This window comes from Engraulis encrasicolus, chromosome 24, assembly GCF_034702125.1.
Source record: "Engraulis encrasicolus isolate BLACKSEA-1 chromosome 24, IST_EnEncr_1.0, whole genome shotgun sequence".
Classification (NCBI taxonomy): domain Eukaryota; kingdom Metazoa; phylum Chordata; class Actinopteri; order Clupeiformes; family Engraulidae; genus Engraulis; species Engraulis encrasicolus.
The window spans coordinates 20,085,801-20,113,527 of NC_085880.1; the positions used below are offsets into that span (position 1 = coordinate 20,085,801).

Sequence of the window (27,727 nt, forward strand, 5' to 3'; positions counted from 1 at the left end):
GAGAACCTATTTTCAGTGAAATCTCCTATCTACAGACGTGAGTACCAAGGTTGGTAACAGAAAGATGTAAATTTCCTATAGACAATATCCTAAGGATTGTTGTCAGAAAATGATTGAATTACACATACACAGTTGACTGCTGAAAAAAGGCTATTGATCTGCCAAACTTTTTTGAAATTAGATTTCTGACCAAAAGTTTTTCAGGCCTAAATTGTTTTGCATAAAGCAAGGGTGAGTGTGCGTGCGTGTGCGCGCGCATATCCCCCGCTCATCTTTCCCCTGCTCTACAGTGTCTTTCTCCCACACACTATTCTGCCTCCTCCACCCCCTCACTCATCCCCCCACCCTCCACACACTATTCTTCCCCCCAACCCCCTCACTCATCCTTCCCATGCTACTCTGCCCCTCCACCCCTCACTTACCCCCCACTATTCTGCCCCCCACGCTCAACCCCCCTGACTCATTCCCCCCCCCCCACACACACACATTATTCTGCCCCCCAGAACCCCCCACATCCCCCCACACACTATTCTGCCCCCCCAACTCATAATTCAACCCCGACTCATTCCCCCCCCCAACCCCACTCTGCCCCCCTACCCCCACTCACCCCCTCATTCATCCCCCCGCTCCTCAACATCATTCGGACCCCCCTACCCACCCCACCTTACCCCAACCCCCCCACCCCCCCTCCCCCAACACACACACATCCGGTCTACTGTGTCTATGTCAGTGTATGTAAAGAAGCACACTGGCCACACACACACTTGAGAAAAGCGCACTCAGGCACACGTACACACACATACAAACGCACGCACACACACACACAAACGCACACACACGCACACGCACGCACACACACACGCACGCACAAACACACACATACACACACACAGTTTGGCAGGACAATATGCCTTTTTTCAGCAGTCCACTGTGTTTGTGAAATTCAATCATTGGACAACATTCCTTTTGGATATTTCAAAGTGGCAAGATACAGGGGGTGGACAAAATAAATGAGACACCTGTCATTTTAGTGTGGGAAGTTTCATGGCTCAAGTGAACCAGTCTGTTGGCCAATCTTCATTAATTGCACATTGCACCAGTAAAGTGGAGTGTGAAGGTTCAATTAGCAGGGTAAGAGCACAGTTTTGTTCAAAATTTTGCAATGCACACAACATTGTGGGTGACATGTCAGAGTTCAAAAAGGAGAAATTCTTGGCACGTGTGTAACTGTTGCATCTTTGACCAAGACAGCAAGTCTTTGTGATGTATCAAGAGCCACAGTATCCAAGGTAATGTCTGCATACCACCAAGAAGGATGAACCATATCCAACAGGATTAACTGTGGATGCAAGACGAACTAAATGACACTAAAATGACAGGTGTCTCAGTTATTTTGTCCACCCCCTGTATATATATTCACGCCTTTTTCTAGACAACCTTTATACTCATGTCTGTAAGGAAATAGGACAATTTAACTGAAAAATAGGTCATCTTTATTGGTAATTAGCCTATGGCCTTACAGTATTGAGAAAAATGTGTGGAAGTCTGCCATTCTGAAAAACAGAGAACATTTTGAATTTTGGAGCACATTTGAGATGGCAACCAGCTGGTGAATCTTTTTCAATGGACCTTCTGGTCTGTAATCCACTGTGAAAACCCTGACAGGACAATAGGCCTAATTATAGCAGCCAGACTCTGCATGTGCATTTCAATCATTATTTTCAGCACTTTCCTTTGGATATTGCAAGGTGACCAACTTTATTTTCATTTCTTTTAGTTTAGTCAACCTTTGTAAACATGTATGTAAGGAAATAGGACAGAATAGTGCTGAAAGTAGTTCATCGTTCATGAATATCACCTTATAGTACAATGTAATAATGCATGAAAACAAGTCATTTTGGAAAATGGCGGCCATATTGAATTCTGAGCAAAAATTGACGTGGCCCCATGATTTAATTTCTTCCAATAGGGCTTCTGGTCAGTAATCCACAGAGAAAAGTGTGGTAGGACGAAAGGCCTAATTTTCCCAGCTGATGGCCTGTCTAAGCATAATTGCTTCGCTCCTCCTATATCAATTCACTATTTCTAAAAATATGTCTCAGAATCCATTCCGAGTAATACACACTGAACTGCAATGATTTTTTAAGCTGCCATGGTGTGCAATGTACTGTATGTGCATGTTTATGCTAAGCAAATCTAAATAAGAGTTTGATGTCAGTGTTCTGTTGATATTGAAAGACATATGTGTTATAGGCTACTAAAAACCATAATAATTAATTTTCACAAAACAATGCATTATTTGGTGAAATACGTCAATTGTAAACACTGATTCAAGGACAACAACTTAGAGGGCATTTATTTCTTAAACTTACAGGACTGTATTTACAAACACCAACAGATGCCTTCAACAATAAGCATTCATGAAATGATTAGTTCCATCTGACACAATCATACTCAGACTACCAATAATTCACAGACCCAAACGTTCCCAGTTGGTGCCTAGTCTAAAAGACCTTAAGTCTCGAAGACTGAAAACGGAGGCAGAACATTGCAGCCACCATTAGTTTGTATTTATAAATCACATCGAGTCATTTTTAAATGTACAAGAATTATTCAATTTGCTGGTGGCAATCATTTACTGTATGATAACTCATACTTCTGTTAATAAACATAAAAAAACATAAAAAACATAAAACATAAAAAACACAATAAACATAAAAACACAATAAACAACAAAAAACAACATAAAATATCTCTGAATGTGTGAGGTTACAGACAGTCACATATAATTATGGCTGTTTCTGGTTCCTGAATCCTAAAAGCTGGATAAACCGGCTCCTGGAAAGTCGTATGGAATGTGTACAGGTGGTGCTGCTCCTCCAGTTCCTCCATGGTTCCCTTTATGTTGTAAAAGGTCAGAGTGCCGGCTGGCCAGTCCAGAAATATTCCTAATTTGCGGGACGGTGCGGCAGACACATCCTCTGCTATTTTGTTGTGGCTAGCTGAGCTCTTCCCATCAGACCACAGCAAGCTCCAGGAGGCGCTGTTTCTCCCTAGCGTGACACTTTCTCCGGCGCCTTTTCTTTTGATGGATTTATACGCCACACCAACATGCACTTCTGAGCTGGTCTTCTCTACCTCCCAGTAGTGACGTCCTTTTAGGCCCTCGCTGCACAGCACCTGGTTGCACTGGTCAAACCTATCCTGGTGATCTGGGTAAGATGTCTGGAAACACTGGCGCTGACGCTTTACTTTTTTGTTCTCCTTAGTGCCAATGCTAGATATATTGAAGAATCCATTTGCTGTGTTCTGATCAAATGTCAGATCAACTGCATCTAAAAAAAAGAGAGACAAGTATGGGAAGATTATACTCCCATTGCTGAGGATCAGTCAGTGTGTTCACGTAACACCATAAAAGCAAAACTTACATTTGTAGAGCCATGGTTTGATTCTGCATTTCCCTCCATGGTCCATTCTAAAAGAAAAATATAAAGATACATACACATTACATGAACAAAAAAATGCACAGCTACTCTGTAATGACAAGCAACGTAAGCATATAATTTTCCATTACAATAACACTTTGTTATCAACATAAAATTAAGCATGAAATTAATGCACATACATGTACCACATGTTAAAATATTATGCGTTAACAGACAATGGACATGGATATGCTAGCCGTCACTCACTTCACATCTTGCAGAGCTGAGCTGGGGTCATTCATTAACTGATGCAATAAGGCCTGTACTGATTCCCCCGGGTTGTTGTAGGTTAGGTCCAGGCATCTAATGGCTGATTGACTCAACTGAAGAGCTTCAGCCAGGGAACAACAGCCAGCACCGTCAATGGAGCAGCCTGACAGTCTGTAGGGAAAGGCGTGTTGAATTGGTGTACAAATATTAAATATTGGAGTGTTAATTCTGCTGCCTGCACTACACATATTGAATGTTTGACGGATGACAGAAATGTATGAATGAATGAATGTAAAATACGCCCACTTAAAACCCTGCTGTGCATGACTTTTAAAGCAGTGGAAATTTTTAAGTGGGATTATGGAGACCATACCTTAGATCATGCAGGCTACGGGACGACAACCCTTTACAGAGAACCTTCACCTCAAATTCACTAAAATCATTGTTGCTCAGGTCCAGTTCCTTGAGTTTTGAGTGCGGTTTGCTTAGGACATCCTGAATTGCTTCCACGTCTGATGAAGTCAGTCTGTTGTGACTGAGATTCAGCTTCTCAATTTGGCAGTTTGGACTGAAGAGGCCTTTCCGGAGGAGAAACATTCCAGAGTGTAAACTGTTCATGCTGAGATCCAGTTCTGTTAACCGTGCATTCGGCACACACAGTGCTGAAGCCAATGTGGGACAGAATGTTTTAGAGATGCCAATGCAGTTTAGGCTGAAACAGAAATAAGGCATTTACGTACGTTATCCAGACAGCAGCTGGCCTATTTGAATCAATATGATGTATGCGTTTGTTTTTCTGTTTTAATACAAAGAGCTCTTTTCCAAAACAGTACAAACATTAATTTAATTGACACTTAAATGTGTTTTAGAAACAAGTTCATCATATATTTTATAATATCACTTACAGCACTTTCCTGAAGTATGGGATTGCTGGAGATAGTCTGTAGTAGCAGTCCTCAGTCAGTCTGTATTGCTTTAGGTCAAGCATCTCCAGCTTTTCCTCTGATCTGACTAACTGGTAGGCCAGGGCTGAGCACTGGAATGGAGTAAGGGACTTCTTGGCTTGGCCCTTCTCGTACTGCTTTATCTCCTTCAGAAAGTCCTTGTCACCAATCTCAACCAGACAATGTACAAGGTTGAAACATCTATCGGCACTTAAATTTTGTGACCTTAGTGCTTTAATGTGTTGGCTAATTTCTTTGTGGTGCTCTCTGTTGCTGCTTGTTTCAGGCAGGAAACCATTCAAGAGATTGTTACTGGAATCAGTGGAAATGCCAAAAACAAAACGTGCAAAAAGATCTAGTTGTCCATTATCATTTTTGTTGGTCTTGGAAACAACAGTCCTCAGAAAATCCGTCAGGTTGCTAACATGTCCTTTCTTCAAAGATTTAGGTTTAAAGTCTCCCAGTGAGTCATGGTTGTTGGTCACAAATTCATGAAAAGCATACAAAGCGGCAAGAAATTCTTGGACACTTAGATGTACAAAACAGTAAAAGTTCTCTGCATAAAGTCCACTTTCCATTTTTATGAGTTCAGCACAAACGCCTGGGATAGTCAATGAACCACTCACATCAATTTCACAGTTTTTAAAATCTCTTTCACTGAAGTATATTTTTGATGTCTTTAAATTTTGAAAAGCAAGTTTTCCTAATCTCAGGATGATCTCTTTATACACCTTAAGAACAGCTGATCGATGAGGAGCTTCAGTTCTCTTGTATTTTGCGTAGCTGAAACATGTTTGGGTGATGACAAAGTGAATATACATTTCCGTAAGGCTTTTTGGGAATTCAGCAAATGTGTCTGTAGTACAGCTTTTGAGAACACAAACTGCCATCCAGCAAAACAGAGGGATATGGCACATGATATAGAGGCTTCTATATGATTTCAGATGGGATATAATTTCCCCAGCCTTTTCCTCATCCTTGACCTCCTTTTTGAAGTACTCCTCTTTCTGCTCATCATTGAATCCTTGTATCTGTGTGACACAACATTGGGTGAGCACTTCATCAGGAAGTCGACCTGTTGCAGCAGGACGGGTTGTTATCCACAAGCGAGCAGAGGGAAGGAGCTTTCCGGTCATCAGACTTGTCAGTAGCACATCCATTGATAGGGATGTTGACACATCAGGTGTAGTGGTGATGTCAACATTGACATTAACCTGACTTTCATCCAGACCGTCAAATATGAACAAAAGTTTTCCTTTAAATATATCTTCACTACCTGCTTCCTTGAGTTCAGGGTAGAAAAAATGAATCAATTCAAGAAGACTTCGCTCCTTGTCTTTGAATCTGTTTAAGTCTCGGAAGGGAAGCAAAAATACAAAGTCAAAGTCAATGTGATCCATGTGCCTTTCCTCAGCCCAATCACGAAGGTATTTCTTCACAGTGATGGTCTTACCAATGCCAGCAATTCCCTTGGTCAAAACATTTTTAAAGGACATATCTCCAGGCTTGAATATTTCATAGTATTGCAACACACTTCCCTCTATGTTGTTTGAAAAGTGTGCAGTCTCCACTTGCCAAATCTCATGTTTGTTGTTCACTTGATCAAAATCACTTCCCATGACATACATTTCCATGAAGAATTCATCAAGGTCTTCAGCTGCCTTCCATGTGCCTTTGAGCTCCTTTGTGGCTTTTATACGAGACTTGATGGCATCTTTTATTTCTTGCATCCTATCACGGGAAGATGCATCGTGTCCTGTGCAAAAAAAGGATTAAAAAAAATTACCCTCTGCAAATATTGATTGGCATACATTGTACAGACCCTAGTCTCACTTGAAATGAAATCTAGTAATTTAGAAAATATTCAGGAATCTTTGTAAGCAGTCAGGAGTTGTATTCACTGTATGTTAGATTACCAGAAATTATACTTATTTACAGTTAATTTCAGAACCTTCTTAAAAGAATGTCTTAAAAGAATGTTAGAAAAAGACATTAGTGCATTAGTGTGTTTGCCTGGAGACATCAACTGTGGTATCCTATTTCATTTAAAGTATAACTTCTGCCAATTTCAATATGGTGTTGTATTGCTCAAGCTACCCTTGACTTGTCAGTACCCGGTGATGCTGCATATTTTGACAGGGGGCAGACTTTTTTTTACATTAAAAACTTTCTTAACATAAGCCTAGTCTAAATATTATCCCAAAAAAGGTATCGCTGTTTGCTAGTTGTCTGCTGATGTTGCATAACCTTTTATAAACGCTTGCCCCCATTACAATGACCAGAATCTTGGAAAAGGTTGAAGAAAAAAATAATTCTCAGGTGCTGACAAGTCCTGGGTAGTGTGAGCATTACAACTGCACGTTGAAATTGGCTGAAGTTATCCTTTAAGCTGAAACCTAGTACCAAAAAAATAACTTTGTAATCATCTGAATTGAAACTGAAGGTGTCTTAAAAAGATACGAAAAAAGCCTGCAACTTAACTCTTTTGACTAATGACCTGGATGAACAAGAATCTTCACAGACAGACTTGTTGGTAATATCTTTAAAACCCTTCTGTCTAATTCTGCTCTCTGCTACACCAACTAATCAGGGGTACTAACCTGCACCACACTTCATAGGTCCTCCAATATTTTTCCGCTCTCTATTTGTTCTACATTACTTGTATACTGTTGTATTCTGTACTGATCCCACACTCTGTACTGTACTTGCTTGAATGTCCTCCTTGTAAGTCGCTTTGGTCAAAAGCATCTGCTGAATGAAATGTAACTTTGATTGTTTTGGTCTAGTCAAGTAGTTTTGACTGTTTTATCTTGGATACTGTGTTGTTATTTACAAAACTACAATGATTGCTTACATAAAACAATCATACACTGACAGGTTAAATTGTTATGGGTTAGGGTTAATTGTGGGCACCACGACCATTTTGAATTGGTTATGCTAAAATACTAATGTGGTTAAAACATCAAGCCTATATGGACATGTTAGGGTAAGGAATTATTTTGGTCTACGCACACTTTTGCCATTTTTTCTTGGTTGGTTTGTCATTACCGACAAAAGTAAAACATTGCACACATGCGGAGGGATTAAGTGCCATGATAACCAATCAAAAATTTGCATGGCAGGACTAAGAAAAAGGTTAGCGTTTTTTATGCAAAGAACCTAATGTTTTTATACCCCATGTGCCTACACTAAATTGAAGAAAGATATGACCCTGGTATAAGCATATGTTAAGTACAGTGTACGTCTGATAACAGTATGGTTACTTACTGTTTTGAAACACGTCTGATGGGGTTTGGGACAGTAATGATGATGATGATGATGATGATACACTCTATACACAACAGAAAAATGATTTAACAGTGATAGATTAATCTAACAGTGTTGGGTTTAAAGAAAATCAATGATCAATAGTCTATTAATATGCGTACCATATTACCAGTGACATTATTTCCAGTAATGAGTGGAGCCTGGATATTTATATTTTGGGCAGGGTGGTGGTGTGGGTCAGGTGTGTGGGTGGAGGGTGAGGGTAGCGCTGTGCCAAGGATGGTGCTGGAGACAGGGGGTGAGAGGAAATCTCTGCCCAAGGTGGAGTTTGGTGGCGGGGGTGAATTTGAGCGGGCAACCTGGAGTGGAGAATCATCTTGGGAGGTCACAGAGATGGAGTTCACACGGCATATTACACCTTCTGAACCTCCTGGGTTGGCAGTGTTGCTATATTCACCACTGTCTTGATAGCCACTGTCACAGGAAGGCCTCATCTGCTTGACATTGTTCAAGTTCATCCCTGACCCTGTGAAGGATAGAGGGATATTTTGTTTTCATTTGGATGAATTTGATTTTGTAAATGAAAAGTAATCTATAACCTACAGTGAGTCCAATATGTATTTGATCCCTTGCTGATTTTGTTGGTTTGCCTACTAACAAAGACATGATCAGTCAATAAATGTTATGATAATATGTATTCTAATATGGAAAGACAGAATATCAAAAAGAAAATCCAGAAATTAACTTAAGAGAATATATATTCATTTATTTCCATTTCATCGAGCAAAATAAGTATTTGATCCCCTGCCAACTGATAACAGTTCCGGGCCCACAGACAAAGATGGGCACTTCCGATCAACTTGTCATCTGAATTAAAGACACCTGTACATACTAACATGCATAAAAGACACATTGAATCAGCAGAATCAGTCCATAGTATGAGTGAATCAGTCACACTCCAACCCCACCAGCATGGGAAACACCAAAGAGCGGTCAAATGATATCAGGGACAAGATTTTAAACCTGAACAAAGATGAAATGGGCTGCAAAGCCAGAAGAAAGAGACTGGGTATTAATGACCCAACTGTTGATGCATTTCTTCCAAAATGTGAGGAATACAAAATGACTATCCATCAGCCTGTCTGGGGTTTTATACAAGATTTGACCTTTTGTAGGGATTTGATAATCATGAGAACAGGAAGAAAGCACCCTAGACCTGTACGGGATGAACTAGGCAATGATATCAAAGCTACTGGGACCAAAATCACTGAGAAAACTACTGGTAGCACTCAATGCAACAGAGTTTTAACATCCTGTAGTGCACACATGGTACCTCTACTTCAGAAGGAACTTATGCAGTCCCACCTGAGGTTTGCCAACGGGCATCAGACTGGTTTAGGATATGATAAGGAGGTACTGTAGCCAGATGAAACCAAAATCAAGCTGTTTGGCATTAACACAATTCAATGTGTATTGAGAAAGAGAACTGCTGTCTATTATCCCAATAACACCCTCCTCACCATCATGCATGGATGTGGTATCATTATGGTTTGAGGGTGTTTGTCTGGCCAAGGCACAGGACAACTTCACATCATCAACGAATGGATGGAGGGAGACATGTAATGTGCAATCCTGAGTGCAAACGTCCTTCCCTCCTCCACTACACTGAAGGTGGGCCATTTTTGGATCTCCCAACATGACAATAATACACAACATACAGTCAAAGCAACGAAGGAGTGGCTCAATAAGAAGCATATTAAAGTAGTGAAATGGCCTTAACAGTCTCCAAATATTAACCCTATAGTAATTCTATGGAGGGAACTGAACCTCCCATTTGCCAAGCTACAGCCACAAACTATTAATGCTTTAGAGATACTCTGCAAAAGAAAAATGGCCAAAAATCTTTTCTACTATATGCACAAATATTGTCATCAACTAAAAGAAGCATCTGACCTCAGTGCTAGACAACTAGGGCTTTGCCACAAAGCACTTTATCTTCTTTAGCTAGAGGGGTCAAATACTTATTTGCCTAAATTAAATACAAATAAATTAAAATATATTATTTTAAGCTATTTTCTGGAATTTCTTTTTGATATTTTGTCTCTTCATGTTTGAATACATATTATCATAAATTTATAGACTGATCATGTCTTTATTAGTGGGCAAACCGGCAAAATCAGCAAGGGATCAAATACATATTGGACTCACTGTATATCTCATCACCTACCTGCTTCCTGGTGTTCTTCCTCTGGGGGCTGGTCTGTCTTCCTCTTCTGTGGCCCACTACAGTAGTGCTGTGTCTGGGCGTTTATGTTGGAGCACACACACACACACACACACACACACACACACACACACACACACACACACACACACACACACACACACACACACACACACACACACACACACACACACACACACACACACACACACACACACACACTATAAGATGGCATACATGACAACAAGCATTGTGTAGCACAGAGATGGCCCTATATTAAATTGATTTATTCTACACTCTTGACCTCTCCTAATAGTCTGTACCTGCTTTCCAAGTGTGGAGCTGCCATTGGCACCAGAGCTTGTTGACAGTGATGTTCCTTCTGGTCGTCCTGGAGTGGCACTGTCACTATCGTCACCAATGCCTTCCTGGTAGCCACTGTCATCTGAGTTGTTCTGATAGCCACTGTCATCTGAGTTTGGCAGCATGGAAGAGTGAACGTTTGCCACTGACTCTGTGAAGGCCAAGAACATGAAGACAATGGTAGGAAAAGGGTTTGTTTGGCCTAATGGTTATAGACGGTGGGCTAGATTTCACATGCAAAAGTTCTCGGATGACACAGCCATTGTTGGATGCATCAGAGATGGGCAGGAGGGGGAGTACAGGGGACTGGTGGAGAACTTTGTGAAATGGTGCAGAACCAACCAGTTGCGGCTGAACACCACCAAAACCAAAGAAATGGTGATCGACTTCAGGCGAACCACCCCACCCCTGGTGCCTGTCTCCATTGAGGGGGAGACTGTGGAGACAGTCTCCACATACAAGTACCTGGGTGTTCACCTGGACTCTAAACTGGACTGGTCTGCTAACTCACACGCACTGTACAAGAAAGGACAGAGCAGACTCTACTTTCTGAGAAAGCTGAGATCCTTCAATGTGTGCAACAGACTCCTGCAGATGTTCTACCAGTCTGCCATGGCCAGTGTGCTCTCCTATGCTGTGGCATGCTGGGGTGGCAGCATTAGGAAGAGAGATGCTGGACGGCTTGACAGGCTGGTGAGGAAAGCAGGGTCTGTGGTAGGCACAGAACTGGACGCCCTCACAACCACAGCTGACAAGAGGACACTTAGCAGATTAGACTCTATCCTGGACAACTACAAGCACCCCCTGTACCCAGTCTTCGACAACCAGAGAAGCCTGTTCAGCCACAGACTGCGCGCCATCTCCTGCAAGACAGACAGGCTGCGAAAGTCCTTTGTACCCAGGGCCATCCAGCTATTCAACATTGCACAGAAGGACACACAAAGAGAGATCGTCATAGGGGACTGGACTGCATAACAGATCCCTCTCCTGCACACTTTATCTACCTGGACTCTTTACCCTATGACTCCTCTTTCATTGAAATGCACAGCTGTTTGTGTGTGTGTGTGTGTGTGTGTGTGTGTGTGTGTGTGTGCGTGCGTGCGTGCGTGCGTGCGTGCGTGCGTGCGTGCGTGTGTGTGTGGATAGACACGTTGACGTGTGTAACCCCTTGGACTACTGATACTCCTGGACACTTTGATGGTAACTTTGTCTTGGCCACCCAGCACAGGTGACACTATGTACACTTTATTTTTGGTGTGTGTGTGTGTGTGTGTGTGTGTGTGTGTGTGTGTGTGTGTGTGTGTGTGTGTGTGTGTGTGTGTGTGTGTGTGTGTGTGTGTGAGAGAGAGAGAGTGTGTGTGTGTAGTGACACAGGGGGCGACACCCCCCCCCCATCCTTCTTCCAAGGAATACTATGGACATTGTACTAGGCAGAGAGACTATGGACACTCCTGGACACTTTATGAACACTTTGTCTTGGCTTCTATGTGCCACTTGGCTAAGGCACATGTTAACACTGTGGACTTTTACACTTTATATTTGGTGTGTGTGTGTGTGTGTGTGTGTGTGTGTGTGTGTGTGTGTGTGTGTGTGTGTGTGTGTGTGTGTGTGTGTGTTAGAGAGAGATGCCTTGGCAAAATGTATGCAACAGTAAGCTATATATGATTATTTTATGTGTAAATATGTGTATTATGTCTTGTGGGTAATGTCTTTATTTATGTGTGTATGCTACTTGGCACCTTAATTTCCCTCTGGGATCAATAAACGATACTCTACTCTACTCTACTCTACTCTACTAGATTTCGTAGCTCCTTTAGAAAGCGAGTTTCGTTCTCACTCTCGAGTGGCAACTTGGTTTTTCTAATATGACCTCCTGACAATATGTAAAGCAATATTCTGGCTGTTGCCACGCGGAAAAGTTGCACGTTGATATTAAAAAATAACGAAAATAAAAAAGACTGGGGGTGACGTCACACAATGCACAGTCAATGGGAAGTCTCCGCCCCTCGAAGTTGAAAAGGGAATATTTATCCGCATATCGGGCTTTTTTCATAGGCAGATAATTCACCTAATCATTGAAACAACGTAGGCATTTTATTCCTGACCATTTTCCTGTTACTGGAAAAAATAACACAGCTTGGATTTCTTTACTGACACATAGTTTTTTGGTGAATTGATCTACCCCCGTCACCTCATTGCTCTATTGCTTTGAGGGAACAGACCTGTCCTCTTTTTGACATTTATCTCTCATTGCCCAATGATGGTCAGACAGTCGAACACTAACAGCGAAAAAGAGCACTTCTGAAAGTTTGAGAAAAATATTTTTTTTTGCATGTACACAACAAGTGAGTCCACTTACCCCCCAACTTGTAACTTTTTGCCATGAAATCTGACGGTTCCGGGTAGCATGCACGCGCTAGCTGTATTCTGCCTCGTTGACTTTGCATTGACGTGACGTCACTCGGTCGGCTAGTTTTTGTTGTCATTTTTATAAATCAATGTGCAAGTTTTGAGGATGGCAACAGCCAAAATATTGATTAATGGGTTGTCAGGGGGTTACATAAGCAAAAATAAAGTTGCCACTCGTTAACACCAACGAACTGACAAGATATGAGACTGGGCCCACCACCTATTAGGGAGTTAGTCATTGGGTCTAAAGCTTGCAGGGCTGCGTTTCCCAAAAACTCTTAAGTAGTACTTAAGTATGAGGGGCCACCTAGGCAATATATCACATCACAAAACTTTTATGCATAAAATAATTTAATATGCGTTCAAACAATATTTTTCCTTGTACACACAATTAAAATGCTTGTTCTAAGTGTGTGAGGTAAAATAGAGTATGTATAAACTTTTTGTGATGATATGAGACCTATTTCTGATGTATTGCCTAGGTGGCCCCTCATACTTAAGTACTACTTAGGCTTAAGTACTACTTAAGAGTTTTTGGGAAACACAGCCCAGGTTGGTAGGAAGAATGTGTATGTGGTCTTCCAAACCTATCAGTCATACCTGAACGAACTTTGAACATGGCACCTAACCTCACACTGTTCCACAAACATTCACCAATACCCTGCCGTGCAATAACAGATTCAGGTTTTTTTTTCAGTAACAACAGACTCTCTACCTCAGTAGGCCTATACAGTGGAATAACTGGTGTAACAACCATGTAATATCATGTGCTGGTCCTAACCATAAATCCACTTTTAGTTTTACTTTTGACAGCTTTGCACAAGATGTCACAAGCTGAGTAAATGGTGGGTTCAGTTCATGGAAGGTCAATGATTTTACATAAAAACCCTGATTATTCAAAACAGGTAACACAGATAGGCTATATAGTACAGTATATAGGCCTATATATTTGGAAAAAATGGGACTTCAGACTTCAGAGAGAGAGAGAGAGAGAGAGAGAGAGAGAGAGAGAGAGAGAGCATACATGTTCAACTGCTGAGAATCTCTGCTCTCCAGAGCAGTCAGCCACGTCAGTAGGCTAATAATACAAAAGTAGCCTAGGGTAAAACTTACCAAGCTCACAAATGTGGCCAGATGTTTTCTCCTGTGCCTGCATAGTTGTGACTGAAGAATCCAACGATCCAGCGACTTAATTAGTCATGTCTACCTTGTCAAATAAAAATACTGTGCTGTCCCTCGGTGGAGTTTTATGGTGGGTGCATCCCAATATGTGACCTTGCCTCCTCCACTTGCGCTTGTCTCCTCGCCCCGCCTCCTGGCCCCTCCTCCGTGGAGAAAACAATAAAGTTTCCCAGCTGTCAGCCTAGCCACAACAACTTTTGCCGGACTGTTTTTCATCCACCATAACAATTGCAAACGAGAAAAAGACTCTACAATTGAGCTTTTGCAAGATATTGAAATATAATGCTGTTGTCAGTGATGTCATCATGACAAGAAGCGAGTGGAGGAGGCAAGTGGAGGAGGCAAGGTCACATATTGGGATGCACCCTGTGTCTGACAAATCTGCATTTCTGCAGCACAGATTCCCGCTCTTTCAGAGCTATATATCAAAGAAAGTGGATGTAACCAAGAAGCGTCATTTTGTTTCCTTTCCGGTATCCACTTTATGTCGGGTGAACGCCCCTTTAGGAGACCTTCGGTTAGGAGACCTTCGGAGTCCTGAGGTTGAGAATCAATGAAGTCCCCTTAGCGCTGTAGATGGCGGTAGCGCACGTCTTGCACAAACACCTCAAAAAGAGAAGAAGAAGAAGGGGACAACGCCCCCTTAGGAGACCCAACTTGAGCACACGCTTTTGCATTGAGTGGGCGTGGTTTGCGATATCTTTGTTTGATTCAGTATTTTTGTATATATAGCTTCTTCTTCTTTTGGGTTTTACAGCAGATGGCATCCAGAATGTTTCACTACTGCCTCCTACTGGACTAATGATCCGTACAGTGCAGTATGAGATAAATTCTTGAAGAAATGGCATTTTCCCTTAACACTTGTCCTCACATCAAGCACACTTTTTAAGTAGGACACTTCCTTCAGACCACAATGCTTTAGGTGCCTGTTATTGCCTATTATATAGGCTAGGGATCATACTTCCAGTTGCTGCAAAACAACAATACATTTTCAGCTGTCTCCCTCTGCTGGCAAGAACATAGTACATCATGGTGCTCCCCTGAAATAAAAAGTGCTATTTAGGCATGTATGGCCTATTCCAAGCCAATTTTGTAATGATAATAACATCTTCCTTACGTTCACCACTAGAACAAACAGTAACTGAGTCAGCTACTAACAATGGGAAAGGGATGCCTGCCCTTTGTGTCTTGCTCCCAAAGCTGCTGCCATTTAACAAGAGAATTCTGTCACACAACAATACTCTTTCCACAGATGAACATCCATGGGAGCCAAATGGCTAATTGTGTGGCGTTTATTTAGTGTTAGATCGCCTCCAGCAGCACATGTGAACGTCGGCACAGCCCACAGGAGTGTGTCTTTGTTCCCACAGCCCATTGGTCCCACGACATCACTAAGACTTTTGACATTCATTTTTAGACCCATTGGTCCCACGGCTCAATGGTCACACAGCATATTCCTGCTGCTCGATGTTCTCACATTTCTAAGAATTTATTCAAATTCAGGCCCGTTGTTCCAAGGCGGGGAGAGAGGCACGTTCTCTCAGTTTACTCGGAAATGGGGGAACATGAAGTTGTGGAACATAGGGCCTATATTTGAATAATTTCATCAAACTGTGGGAACATGGAGCTGTGGGACCAATGGGCTGTGGGGAGACCGTGGATAGTTGGCACAGGGGTAAGTTGGCACACACTCATTTTATACCCATGCTCATTTATACCCATGCTCATGCTCATTTTATATACACCCCTCAAATTTGTATAGATTAGTGAGTATATCTTTTCATACAACATTAAAGAAATGTCACTTTGACACAATGATTAGTGACCTTTTAACAACATATTTAACTGCTTAAAGTTATTGTTCACTCAGAAAAAAACAAAATTCAGCCATTAATATTTGAGCATTGCCCATAAAAGTGAGTACACCCCAGATTAAAATCCGGTACAGAAGGGGCCGTGTTGGCTCGAATCTTCTCAAAATGAAAAGGGATTAAAAGGGAGGTCATCGGTGTGCGTTTCAACCTCTCTTTACATTGAACTTTTACATTTTGAGTGTGCACCTGGCTTAAATAGATTGGTGTGAGATTTGAATGCAATATATGGAGAGTATCATGATCTGCTTTCGTAGTCTCAGTGCATGTTGACATGCACGTTTCTTTTAGGTGTAATTCAGATTTCCAATGTTAACAGCATTCATGCATCCCCAAACCATGTCAGTCCTACTGCCATGCTTGACTATGGAGAGGATAAACTTTTTTTTTGTAAAACTCACTTGTTTACCACCACACATGCTTGACAGCATATAAAGCAAATTAGTTTATCTTGGTTTCAAGAGACAATAGGAGGAGAGGGTAAGTAGGTAATCCCTAAAGTTCATTAGACCTTAAAAGAGGAACATACAACTGAACTGTGGGAAAGGGAGTTTATTTTTAAACTGGTATTTTTTGGTGTGTGTGTGTGTGTGTGTGTGTGTGTGTGTGTGTGTGTGTGTGTGTGTGTGTGTGTGTGTGTGTGTGTGTGTGTGTGTGTGTGTGTGTGTGTGTGTGTGTGTGTGTGTGTTTTAGGTGGAGGCCATTAGTCAGGTCCAAATGACCTGTACTTCTCCAAGAGAAATACCAGTATATGAGTGCAGACTGCAGAGACAAGTATTTCCTGAACACATAAGGATTTCATGATGGAGAAAAAAAGGCAGAAATTGGGCCTCTCTTCTCTGATGTCTCTGGTGGTTCAGTGTTCACTCCTGTAATAAAGTAAGGGAATAATACAATATAATTCAATGAACATGACCATCATCGTGGAAATTCAGGTTTGTTGGTAACATTATTTTGATGTCTTGTAATCAATCCGTGAATACCTGGTACTGGTTGATGATGTCCTTGATGGTGTTTTTGTCTCTCTTGGGGGCATACTTGTCCACCATTTTGATAAGGTCAGGGTGAGAGGCAAGGAAGGCCAAAGTGTTACGGGCAGGAGTCCTATTTCAGACACAGACAACAGACCACACACAGACGTCATCTACTGATACAGGAGTCCAGGCACCCACACTACAGACCACAGCACACTGAATTAATCTACCGTATCTACTGATATAGGAGCCCTATCTCAGACACACACTTCAGACCACACACAAATCATCTACTGTATCTTCTTATATGCCATTCTGTAGTGTGTATTTCCAGAACAACAAGTCATTTCCAGACCGTATTGAGCCTGTTTACATGTAATTGCATAATACTTGACTTCGTGTTCCAAGTTGAGGGAGAGGCAGCTGATGTAATGTAGCCTACTGTTTTTTTTAAAATATATATTATTGGGTTTTTTTAGGCCTTTATTGACAGGACAGTATGAGATGCTGACAGGAAACGAGAGGGAGAGAGAGATGGGGGAGGATTGGGAAATAACACCGTCTGGACTCGAACCGGGGTCCCCATGGGCATGCAAGCCCAAATGTGGGGGGCTTCGCGCGTTGCGCCACAGCGCCCCCAATGTAGCCTACTGTGTCATTGCATTATACCTGACTTCCTGTGCCGCGTCGATGGCGAAGCAGCTGACGGCGTGGACAAAGCGCTCAGCCAGGTCCTTCCTGCCGCACAGCAGGCGCGAGGGGCCCGCGGCCTCGGCCAGCATCTCCAGGTGCTCGGCAGCACTCGCCCTCACGGCTGCACAGCGGTGCCTGTGGAGCACAGAGCCAGGAGTCAGGAGGACACAGGACCAGCAGACAGACAGGAGAACACAGAGGAAATAACAGGACCACCAGACAGTCAATCAGGAGGACACAGAGGACCAGCAGAGAGACAGGAGAACACAGAGGAAACAAGAGGATCACCAGACAGTCAGTTAGGAGGACTGAGAGAAGACAAGAGGAGACAAGAGGACCAGCAGACAGTAAGGATGACACAGAGGAGACAAGAGAACCAGCAGACCGCATACAGGTATAGTAGATATGAACAGGTGAGGCACAAATAAAACGTCATTGTGTGCAGTGAGCACTGTGAGCTTTGAAGTGTTGTGTTTGTGTCACAATGACAATGGGAGTTTCCCAGGTGGGCTTTCACTTTCAGTTCTCTCCCCCGCAGCCGCATGAGGCCCCCAAGCCCATAGATAGTGAATAACAGCCCACACTTTACCACAGTAGTGGCAATTTTGGATCAAATGTTCATTCTTTTGCATTTTCGCTTGGGGCCCCATCTGACCCTAGAATCGCCTCTACCTCCACCTTTCTCCCTTTTTTGAAGAAATGCCCCCCAGACCTCATCATACGCCTCCTTGACCGCCTGCCCACGCCCCCCTTAGTATTAAAAAAACATAAAATGGACTAATGCAACCCAATGGCAACTAAACATCGCCCCTTCTCAGATGTATCCTACTCAACGACCTAAGGCTCCCTGACACCCCCTGAGGAGCTGTAGGGCCCCTGTTAAAAAAAAGCGCTAAGGTGAACTCTTTTCTCGCCTGCCCTTTGCTTCCTTGTGGCCTGTATTTAACCCCTTAAGACGCGGCTTAATACATTGGTTGTTACCAGTATGGGTGCATTTCTAAAGGGCCTGTGTTGTGTCATAGTATTGTAGCGCTATGGTAGTTACATTTCAATGACTCAATATTACAGCGTGCCACTGGAGGTACGGCGCACATTAAGGGGTTTTTAACAGCCAAGCCCTCTTTGTCTCTCTCCACCTCAGCCTCTGCTTGCTTACTTGATTCTTGGCTTTAGCAGCCAAGAGCTCTTTTGCTGAATCTCAAATGGTGCACTTCTGCACTTTAGTATCCATGTTTGTTTCAGTGTGTATGGCGTATTAGTTAAACACTGAAACATAGTGCCCGAAATTGAGCGTTTGTCTCTCTCCTCTGCTCTGCGTACTTACTTGAGGCCTGTGTTGACGAGCGCTGCAAGGCTGCATGAGGGCGAGACGCTGAGCACCATGTGCCTGAGTGCCATCTGGGCGTCCTCCCTGATGAAGCTGCTGGCTGCGCCCGCCTGCAGCAGCAGTGCCTTCGCCGTGCCCTCCACCTCTGCGTCCATGCCCCGCTCCAGGCTGGCGTACAGGTGTGCCAGGGTCACCATGGCGGCACGGGATACCACTGAGCGCAGGTTCTTCACCTGGGCATAGAGAGGAGCAGGAGGAGAGGACGATAGAGAGGAAAACTCTGTTACTTTACTGTTATTGGTCCATCACGGTTACTTGTCCTGTCTTGCACTTGATGTCAGTCTGTAACTGTCAGTCCTGTGTATGTCTATGTCCTTTCATGGTATAGAGAGAGAAATGTAATTTCAATTTCCTTGTATGACCTGTGCATATGAAGAAACTGACATTAAAAGCTGACTTGACTTGACTTGGCTTGACTTGACTGAAGACCTTTGCTGGATCTCAAATGGCGCGCTTGTGCACTTCGGGCACTGTTTCATTGCGTAACTCATACGCCATATGCACTGAAACACGAACACTGAAGTGCACAAGTGCACCATTCAGATGCAGCACTTGTTTCATTTTTACATGCATAGGTAACCTCTTAACGCCAGATGAGCCCGTCGACGGACCTATTCACTCGTGCTCTGCTGAAAACACTCAAATATAACAACATTGCTATGACAATGTAAGGACTCTTAGGTTAGGTAACCGGTTAAGACTTGGTCATTACCCTTTTTGTGACAATACGGTTACTGTATAACAGAGACTCTGCGTTAAGGGGGGTTAACATACATGGAACAGCTGAAAGCTACTGATCAGGGTGAGAGTTTTTGGTGTGGATGCTGGTGGGGTACCACTTTTGGGATGAACCTTACGTCCTGTCCCTACTTACCAAACCAAACACACACCATTGGGGGTGATTAAGAAATGGTCACGAGTCATGCATTTTGAAAAAAAACTGTAATGATACAGAGTCATATATAACACAATATGAAGCTACCCCCGTAGAGATATTCTGTGTTTTGTCTTTCTAATAATACCCAAGAAGTGTCCCCTGATGATGGTTCACTGTTTTAGTGTGATACAGTATGTGTTAGTGTGATGTTGCTACAGCATGTTTTTAAAGTGTGTTTGTTTGATAGCTCCCTGCCCAGGGACCGCGGATAGTAGTTTTCTAGCTAACTCTGGTACTGGAACTCTCCTGTACATGGTTCCTGTCAAATAAACCAATAAACTAGACCAGTGGTTCTCCAGCTTTTTTTTGAGCAAACGCCCCTTGGACGTCATCCTAAGCCTCCCAACGTCCCCTTGACATAATCATAAGCCTGCCAACGCCCCTTTAGTATTAAAACAAATTAAATGAACTAATACCCCCAATAACAACTAAGCACAGCCCCCTCTCAACTGTATCCTTCTCAACGCCCTAGGGCTCCCCAACGCTCCATGGGGGGGATGTAGAGCCCCCGTTGAGAAACACTTAACTAGACTAAACTGTAAACAGGTCCTGACCTCTTTGGTGACGGCCAGGCATATGTCATGCAGCCTGGAGAGCAGCACGTCAGCGTGGCGCTGGCACACATTCTTGATGGTGGACAGGCCATCCACCTTCTTCTCCCTGAAGCACCATCAGAAACAACAGCAACACAGCCAGCCATAAGCAACATTAGGTGACCCTCCGAAGACGACGGAAGTTACACCATCAAAAAATCTCAGGTAAAGGGTCAAACTTTTTCATGTCTGAAACAAAAGAAAAACTTGTAGCAATTTGATCGGCTCTGATTTTCTCTCTGTCTTTGTTGATACAGAAAAAAAACTATCGTACACCACTCTTCAAACAAAATGAGATTAGGAAATTCTAGGCCTAGTTTTTCACAGTTTAACATTTCAACTTCACATTAGTCCAAATGAGCATGTTTATTTCATAGAAGAAATTAAAAAAATGCATAAATGCATGTTAGCATAACTTTGCCTTTTTCAGTAAACAAAGTACATATGTTAGCATAGCTGAGAAGTTTAACATTATTTATCTTAGTTATTTTAGACTTAAAATGCCGCCATTGTTCTGAAGTTGTATTTCCAAGATCTAGTATTGATTATAAATTAAAACATTGTGTGTATCATTTGAACAAAAACAAAGTGCATGTACTACTACAGGTATATACAGTATATCATAGGTCGTTGTCATGTTATCCCACCAGTCATCTGTCCCGAGCTTCTCGAGGGCTGTCAGCAGGCTCTGCTCTAGACGGGCTTCAGATGGGATCTGTCTGGCGGACCCTGACTGCTCCCTACTCTCATTCTGCTGCCCTTTCTGCCGCTGCTGCTGCTGCTGCTGCTGCTGCTTCCTCTCCCTCCGCTGTGTCACCTGTATCACTCGCTGCTTCTTCACCTCCTTTATCTCCTCATTCACCTCCACAGGCTCCACAGTTTGTTCTGGGAGGTCAAAGGTCAATTTATTCAATCATCCATCCATCCATCCATCCATCCATCCATCCATCCATCCATCCATCCATCCATCCATCCATTCATTCATTCATTCATTCATTCATTCATTCATTCATTCATTCATTCATTCATACTACCATTATACAATTGTCTTTCATTTTATGAATTAGTTGCAGCTGTGGCCTAGTGGTTAGGGGAGTTGGTTTTTCAATCTGGGGTTTCAACTGTAGGTTCTAATCCTATCTGACCTCCCCTCCTACACCTCCATCCATGACTAATAAATAGTAAATGTAAGTCTCTCTGGATAACAGTGTCAGCTAAATGTAACGTAATATAATGGAGTACCAACCTTGCAGTTTGACTAGACTATGACACTATGACAGAATGATAGTCAGAGCACTACAACTCAAGAGATGGACTCATACCATTACTGTGTGTGTGAATTACAGCATTATTTCTTTACTACTCACCTTCCGCAGCAGAGGCCAGACTGGCTCCAGCTGTCTTCCGGAAGCGGGGCACCCTACTCTGTCTCCTATTGGCTGCTGCCTGTGGCTTGGCTGCCTGTGGTGGTGGGGCAGGCACATAGGCCAGAGTAGATGTCGTTCCCTCTGAGGGCAGAGTGTGTTGCCGGGCGGAGTGCTGCGGTGGGGGCCTGACTGACGAGCTGAGGTCGGCCTCGGACCTGCCTGAGGAGCAGTAGGAGGAGGAGAAGGAGGAGGAGCTGACGTTGGAGGTTGTCAAGGATCTCAGGTCGATGTCGGCGAGTCTCGCCTCCTGGTCGACGCGCCTCCTCTCCTCCCTGATCCAGTCCTTCATCCGATTCAAGACTGCCAGAGACCTCTGCATGGCATCGCCGTCTTCCCTCCTGTCTTGCTCCAGCTTGGAGTCACCTTGGCAGCTGTTGTCATGGCAGCTGTTGTCATGGTTGTTCAGGCGGCCGCTGGGTGTCCGAGGGGCGTCCAAAACAGGTTTCCCACAGCGCCTGGCCCTCAGCTTTACTGGACTGACAACACTGGTGTCCATGGCGACAGGAGGTAGAAATTGTGCTAGCGTGGTATCCTTGGCAACAGCAGATGGGGACAATGCTGCACCACCTGTGGTATCCATGGAAACGACAGGTAGAAATGGTGCTACACTGGTGGTGGTATCCGTGGCAACTGCAGATAGAGACAATGCTTCCTTGGCAACAGCAGGTGGAAACGGTGCCAGGGAGTTTCCGCTGGACACTGTGCTGTGGAACAGTGGCTTCAGAGGGTGGGCGGGGTGAAACCCAGTCAGGTCCCTCCTGCGCAGAGGACGTGGGGCGCCTGGTCTGAGGAACCCAGAGGGCGGCACTCTGTCACCCAGGAGCAGATCTTGCAGGACAGGGTCTCCGATGACGTCAGCCAATGAGGAGGAGGAAGGGCAGGCGGCGTCAGGAAGTCCAGACTGCTGCTGCTGTTGCTGATTGGAGGATGTAGACGTGATGGGCGGCAACACTCTGGAGCTGGGCGGCAGGACACCGCCATTGCTTTTCATGTTTGCAGCCTGGAGTTTTCTTACTCCCTGTTTTAGCCTTGAGAAATCCATTGAAGCTTCACTTCGTTAAGTTCACAAATTACTTAATGGAATAAGGCTCGCTTAACAAGCAACAAATGAAAGGCCATGAATAAAAACATTTAACTTTTTAAAAAATGTAAACATACTGTTACAATACTAATACATGTATGCACAAACAGAAAGGAAGCTGCTGTGCCTGAATAGTCATTTGCAGCGAATACTGTAAAATAGAATTTTGGTAAAGGGACACCCCGGTGGCTTTGTGACATCATCATTATGACATCAAGCAGGTGGCTTAGATCACTCTTCTCTTCATTAGGGTTCCATGCAAACATTCTACAGTGCAGCCAGACTGTAACAAAGCTATAATCTTTGATTGGAAAATCCAATCAAAGATTGTAGCACTGTCAGTAGGCTAACAGTTACAGTTGCAGTCTAAGTAACAACTGTCTTGAGAAAGACCAACTGTATATTGAGAATAGAGTAGTTGATCTTTTTCATGACAGTTGTTACTTAGATTCATAAAATATAGTACTTTCAGAGTATTACATATTTTAAATCAGATTTGCCTATGTGACACTGTTGGACACTGTTGTTGTAATCTCTTATTTAACCTAATAATAGGCTTATAACATGTCAATATATGTGAATTAAAACACACATATGAGGTTTGTTCAATAAAAACACAATAGTGGATAATCTCAGTATTTGTCGTCATTTATTATTATTATTATTAGTAGTAGTAGTAGTAGTATTAGGCCTATTATTATTATTGTTATTATTGTTATTATTATTATTATTATTATTATTATTATTATTATTATTATTATTATTATTACAGAAGGCTTACACTTACAACCACTTCTATTAATATCATTACCCTATTTTTATTAATTATTATTATTATTGCCGCACTTTGGTCATGAATTTGCCGTAGCCCATAGAATGATTGTGGTTCAGCCTTCTGAATCTGACAGTGAAAGGCACTGAAATTCAGTAGCCTAATGGGAGGTGTTGCAATAAGTGAATTACAGTTTAAAAAGGATGCTGCCAGACGTAAAATATATGCAATTGAATTTTTCGCTATTATCAGGCGGATTAGCTCTTGTACCAATACTAAAAAAGACATAAAACTCTTCTAACCCGTGCATCACTACGGGTTGCACAATATACAGTGACATCACGACAACACGGAAGTTCCGCTCCGTCCGTGCAGTTTTTCCATTCACTGTCAATGGTGTGTCGACGGACAAGGAAATCACATCTGGAAATATCACCTCTATGGCTGAAAAACACACCTCCAGCACCTTAGCCAAATTCCTCGATGGAGACCATTGGGAGGCTAAGGACAGTATTCGAAAAGAAATCTCGAACTGTGAACTGTTTCAGGCAAACAGGTAGTTTATTTCGCTGTATTGTCAGTGGGTTTCGTAACGAACCGAGCAAGCGGTTACAGTAACTTCGCCTTTACCCTACTTTTGTAATTAACAACCGTGCCGGTGACAATGTTGCAGTTTCAACGTGTCTTGCTGATTGATTTTTGACGTTGAATTCACACGCTTCTGCTTTCATTCATTTATTTATTCATTCATTCATTCTTCTTTCCTTCATCTTTGACGTCGCATTTCCTTTTTGCCATCCTGTGGTCTACATGGAAACATTTGTTTCACGGGAAAGAACAATAACAAAAGTGCAATTTGATCCACAGTTACGACCTCTCTCTGGACGAGACAAGAGACCTGACAGCCGAGAGGCTTCACTACGTTTTAAAACTGCCTCAGATCAGAAGCCAACTAAGAGACCAGGTGGATAACGCGCCTATACAACTGTCACTGTAAACTAACTTACATCGTATTAGAGACTTTCTAAAGCAGTGTGTTCTTACAGGTGAAAGATGGACTGAAGGGATTCTTGGCTAAGAGCTTGGGAATAACAGAGCTGCTGTGCTCTGCAGATCTGGCAACAGGAGTAAAGGTAGTCCATACAGTCTCATATTGTTAATGTGAATTAGTTCAGTCGAGCAAATCAATTAAGTTCTACACACTTTATTTAGGCCTACAGAAAACCCTGCTAGTATCAGTCACCTGCATGATATCAAATTATTTGCATGATATTGACATTTGCATTATATTTTCATATGCCCTATATTTTCATAGGCCCTAATGTTGTAATATTGTTTGCTTTGCCGTTGCAGTTGGGTGTTGTGTGTGGACTATACGGAGGTGCAGTCACCAATCTTGGGAGCTTGGAACAGAGGGCCAGATGGTACCAGCCTGTAGCGGTACGCACATGTCCTCAAGCATAGACAGCATGTACCAGTGTTTGATAAAATGTAGCAATGGTACACACATGCCGTGATTGTGTCTATTGTGTGTATTTGATTTATTTTGTCTCTTCTGTTTGTCCTTATGTTTGGATTGGACGCAGGATCTGGAGTTTACTGGGATGTTTGCCATGACCGAGAGGGGTCACGGGAGCAATGTCCGAGGAATCCTAACCGAGGCCCATTACCAGCCGTCTACCCAGGTAACACACGCTTAGTTGGACGCAATTGAGAAGGGCCATCCAGGTTAACAATATGCCAATTAAGGGCAAAGACAATGACACTGACTTCTCTGTGTAGTGTTTTCACTGTTCACTCTATCTATTTTTATCTATGCAGAGCAACCTGGAACATGAATTTCCTCTTGGGGATAAATTATCCATCTGTCTATCTATCTTGCACTGTTACAGTCAGAACTATTGTTGATCAGAATGAAGTGGCCTTTGGTGATCGTCTGGCTTTTTGCAGGAAAATGGTACAGACTTACAGTAGCTTTAACTCGAGCCTCATTTAGTATTTATTTCCTGACAGACTAACAGTGTCCGTAGCGGAGATACCACTGAACTTTGAATGACAAGCAACATTTGCGTGGTAGATTTGAATATTGTTGCATAAGTCTGTTTACGGTTGAGCAGAGGTGTAATGGGAAGATTCCAATAGCGTTTTTCTTGCTCGTATTGCTTTATGTTCTTCTTTTGCCAACATCTCATTACTTAAGGTTTAAGTATACCTCATTCGTTGTTGAAGCTGTAGTAAGTGTAAGTCTTACACCAAGAGCTCGTCACAACTACAAAAGAATGCAACATTCTCAGCAGTATATGAATTTGTTAAATGTGTGCCACTTAATCATTAAGCCTTTTGAGTGTTTCATGACTAACACCAATCTCTCTACACTATTCACACTCTCACAGTCTGGAGGAGTACATTAATTTCCTATGAATCATATCTCATTGGTTGTAAGTTCGAAGTGTCTTGAAGGGTCAAGTGTTAATTAGCATGTCATTACATCTTAATATGTGTAACCTACTTTTGGACTATCTTGAGAAGATGTAAAAGTATGCACATCCCACCTCGCTGAGGCTAGTTGCAGGACGTATGCGAATCTGACAATAAGAAGAGTATGAAGACCCGTCTGGGTCGAAATGTTGTACGTATGTCTTGAATAAACCTTAAAAGCGGAGCTGCAGTGTGCAGACTTTTACTCTTTTTACTTTGACTATCCACTTGGACCCCTGTGCTTTTCTATGTGTGGTACTTCGCAAGGTGGAAGTGATTTTTTCCCTCTAGGCCTTCATCCCTATCAAGGTGGAGCTGTGTGTGTGCCTGTCCTTCTCCACAATACAGTATAAGCCCACAGTTCTGCTTACGTCAGTGGTATTTTACTCTGAACAAGGATAGGAGTGCTTACCTTCAGCTCAGTCTATGAGAACATGATCTGTTTATACTGTACATGAATATCAATCAGGCTCATAAAGCTCTGACATCACATCTGGCATCATCCACATTGACAAACTGCCAGAAGTCCAGATTGTAGCTGATGACTCGTTTTTCATGAAAAACATAATACTATTTTCCTGTCATACATTTAGATCAGGCTTTATGTAGTGTGTACCGTATGTGTTTTCTGGATATCACCTTTACTTGTACATTTCAAACCTTTTCAGAACTATGTTATTGTTGTAAGTAACATACTGCATTGGCCCTACTTGAACACATCACGGTATAGCTGTCTATGTTTCAGAACTGTGTGTGGCTTTTGATTACGCAAAGAGAGAAGAGAGAACTACCTCCTCCTCTACTCCTCTGCTAGAAGAGATGACTAACTCTTCTTTTAACTTATTTTGTGAGTGGTTCCTGCTCCTGCGGTAGAGATTGCATTACAAGATTTATTTACGTATGTAGGCTTTTCATGACCGATTGACTAATCCATGTCTCTTGAAATGGCAGCGCTTATTATGAAACTCATTGCAGAATCATTTTCAGAATAATAATAATAATATTGTACTTACTAAAGGTGTATTTGTTGAATACAATACAACACAATACAACATGTATTTATATAGCGCAGTAGCACAACTATGAAGTTGACTCAAAGCGCTTTCAAAATGCACATGCACATACACACATTCCCACACAAGCTCTGGAGGCTACTGTACGGCACCAATTGTGCTGGGTTCAAGTGAGAAAGTGCACACACATAAACAGAGGTACTTTTCTTATTGCAATTGCATATACCACATTGCCACTGAGATTTGTGGATTCTGTTTCCCGTGTTGTTTTGCAGGAGTTCGTCATCAATACTCCATGTGATGATGCCCAGAAGATGTACATCGGCAACGCCATGAAGGGAAACTTTGCCACTGTGTTTGCTCAGCTCATAGTGAATGGAGAATGTCAAGGTACTGTGCAGTGGCCTGGCCATTACA

General features: G+C 42.7%; 4 protein-coding genes across 4 annotated transcripts in view; 1 reads left to right on the forward strand and 3 right to left on the reverse strand.

Moving 5' to 3' along the window:
• Positions 1-2,359: 2,359 nt before the first annotated feature.
• On the reverse strand, positions 2,360-5,217 carry LOC134441720 (NLR family CARD domain-containing protein 3-like). Its single transcript, XM_063192110.1, has 5 exons — positions 4,601-5,217; positions 4,069-4,407; positions 3,693-3,866; positions 3,429-3,475; positions 2,360-3,335 (listed from the first exon to the last, which is right to left on the reverse strand). Exons 1-5 carry the CDS (start codon positions 5,215-5,217, stop codon positions 2,770-2,772), a joined length of 1,743 nt encoding a protein of 580 aa, XP_063048180.1. The 3' UTR covers positions 2,360-2,769.
• Positions 5,218-5,219: 2 nt separating this feature from the next.
• On the reverse strand, positions 5,220-10,618 carry LOC134441721 (NLR family CARD domain-containing protein 3-like). Its single transcript, XM_063192111.1, has 4 exons — positions 10,454-10,618; positions 8,076-8,265; positions 5,371-6,395; positions 5,220-5,240 (listed from the first exon to the last, which is right to left on the reverse strand). Exons 1-4 carry the CDS (start codon positions 10,616-10,618, stop codon positions 5,220-5,222), a joined length of 1,401 nt encoding a protein of 466 aa, XP_063048181.1.
• A 5,966-nt stretch (positions 10,619-16,584) lies between these two features.
• On the reverse strand, positions 16,585-23,048 carry LOC134440982 (TOG array regulator of axonemal microtubules protein 1-like). Its single transcript, XM_063191161.1, has 7 exons — positions 21,907-23,048; positions 21,187-21,424; positions 20,501-20,606; positions 18,947-19,182; positions 17,599-17,757; positions 16,939-17,059; positions 16,585-16,824 (listed from the first exon to the last, which is right to left on the reverse strand). The coding sequence occupies exons 1-7, from the start codon at positions 23,006-23,008 to the stop codon at positions 16,819-16,821; spliced, it is 1,968 nt and encodes a 655-aa protein (XP_063047231.1). The 5' UTR covers positions 23,009-23,048; the 3' UTR covers positions 16,585-16,818.
• A 255-nt stretch (positions 23,049-23,303) lies between these two features.
• Positions 23,304-27,727, forward strand: part of acoxl (acyl-CoA oxidase-like) — a 58,041-nt gene continuing 53,617 nt past the window's right edge. Inside the window, exons 1-7 of the mRNA XM_063192112.1 lie at positions 23,304-23,332; positions 24,154-24,375; positions 24,687-24,783; positions 24,866-24,952; positions 25,173-25,259; positions 25,406-25,504; positions 27,586-27,700. Of these exons, the coding sequence (XP_063048182.1) occupies positions 23,304-23,332; positions 24,154-24,375; positions 24,687-24,783; positions 24,866-24,952; positions 25,173-25,259; positions 25,406-25,504; positions 27,586-27,700 (736 nt within the window). The remainder of the gene's footprint in view (positions 23,333-24,153; positions 24,376-24,686; positions 24,784-24,865; positions 24,953-25,172; positions 25,260-25,405; positions 25,505-27,585; positions 27,701-27,727) is intronic.

Coding starts and splice junctions, on each gene's coding strand:
- LOC134440982 (XM_063191161.1), bottom strand. CDS start 23,008: ATGGATTTCTCAAGGCTAAAACAGGGAGTAAGAAAACTCCAGGCTGCA. Junction 17,758..18,946: donor CTCGTCAACACAGGCCTCAA/GTAAGTACGCAG, acceptor TGTGCTCCACAG/GCACCGCTGTGCAGCCGTGA. Junction 17,060..17,598: donor GACGCGGCACAGGAAGTCAG/GTATAATGCAAT, acceptor TGTCTGAAATAG/GACTCCTGCCCGTAACACTT.
- LOC134441720 (XM_063192110.1), bottom strand. CDS start 5,217: ATGGAAAGTGGACTTTATGCAGAGAACTTTTACTGTTTTGTACATCTA. Junction 3,867..4,068: donor CGTAGCCTGCATGATCTAAG/GTATGGTCTCCA, acceptor CTTTCCCTACAG/ACTGTCAGGCTGCTCCATTG. Junction 3,476..3,692: donor TCAGCTCTGCAAGATGTGAA/GTGAGTGACGGC, acceptor TTTTTCTTTTAG/AATGGACCATGGAGGGAAAT.
- LOC134441721 (XM_063192111.1), bottom strand. CDS start 10,618: ATGCTGCCAAACTCAGATGACAGTGGCTATCAGAACAACTCAGATGAC. Junction 8,266..10,453: donor GCTCCACACTTGGAAAGCAG/GTACAGACTATT, acceptor TCTCCACTCCAG/GTTGCCCGCTCAAATTCACC. Junction 5,241..5,370: donor ATCGATCAGCTGTTCTTAAG/GTGTATAAAGAG, acceptor TGACTATCCCAG/GCGTTTGTGCTGAACTCATA.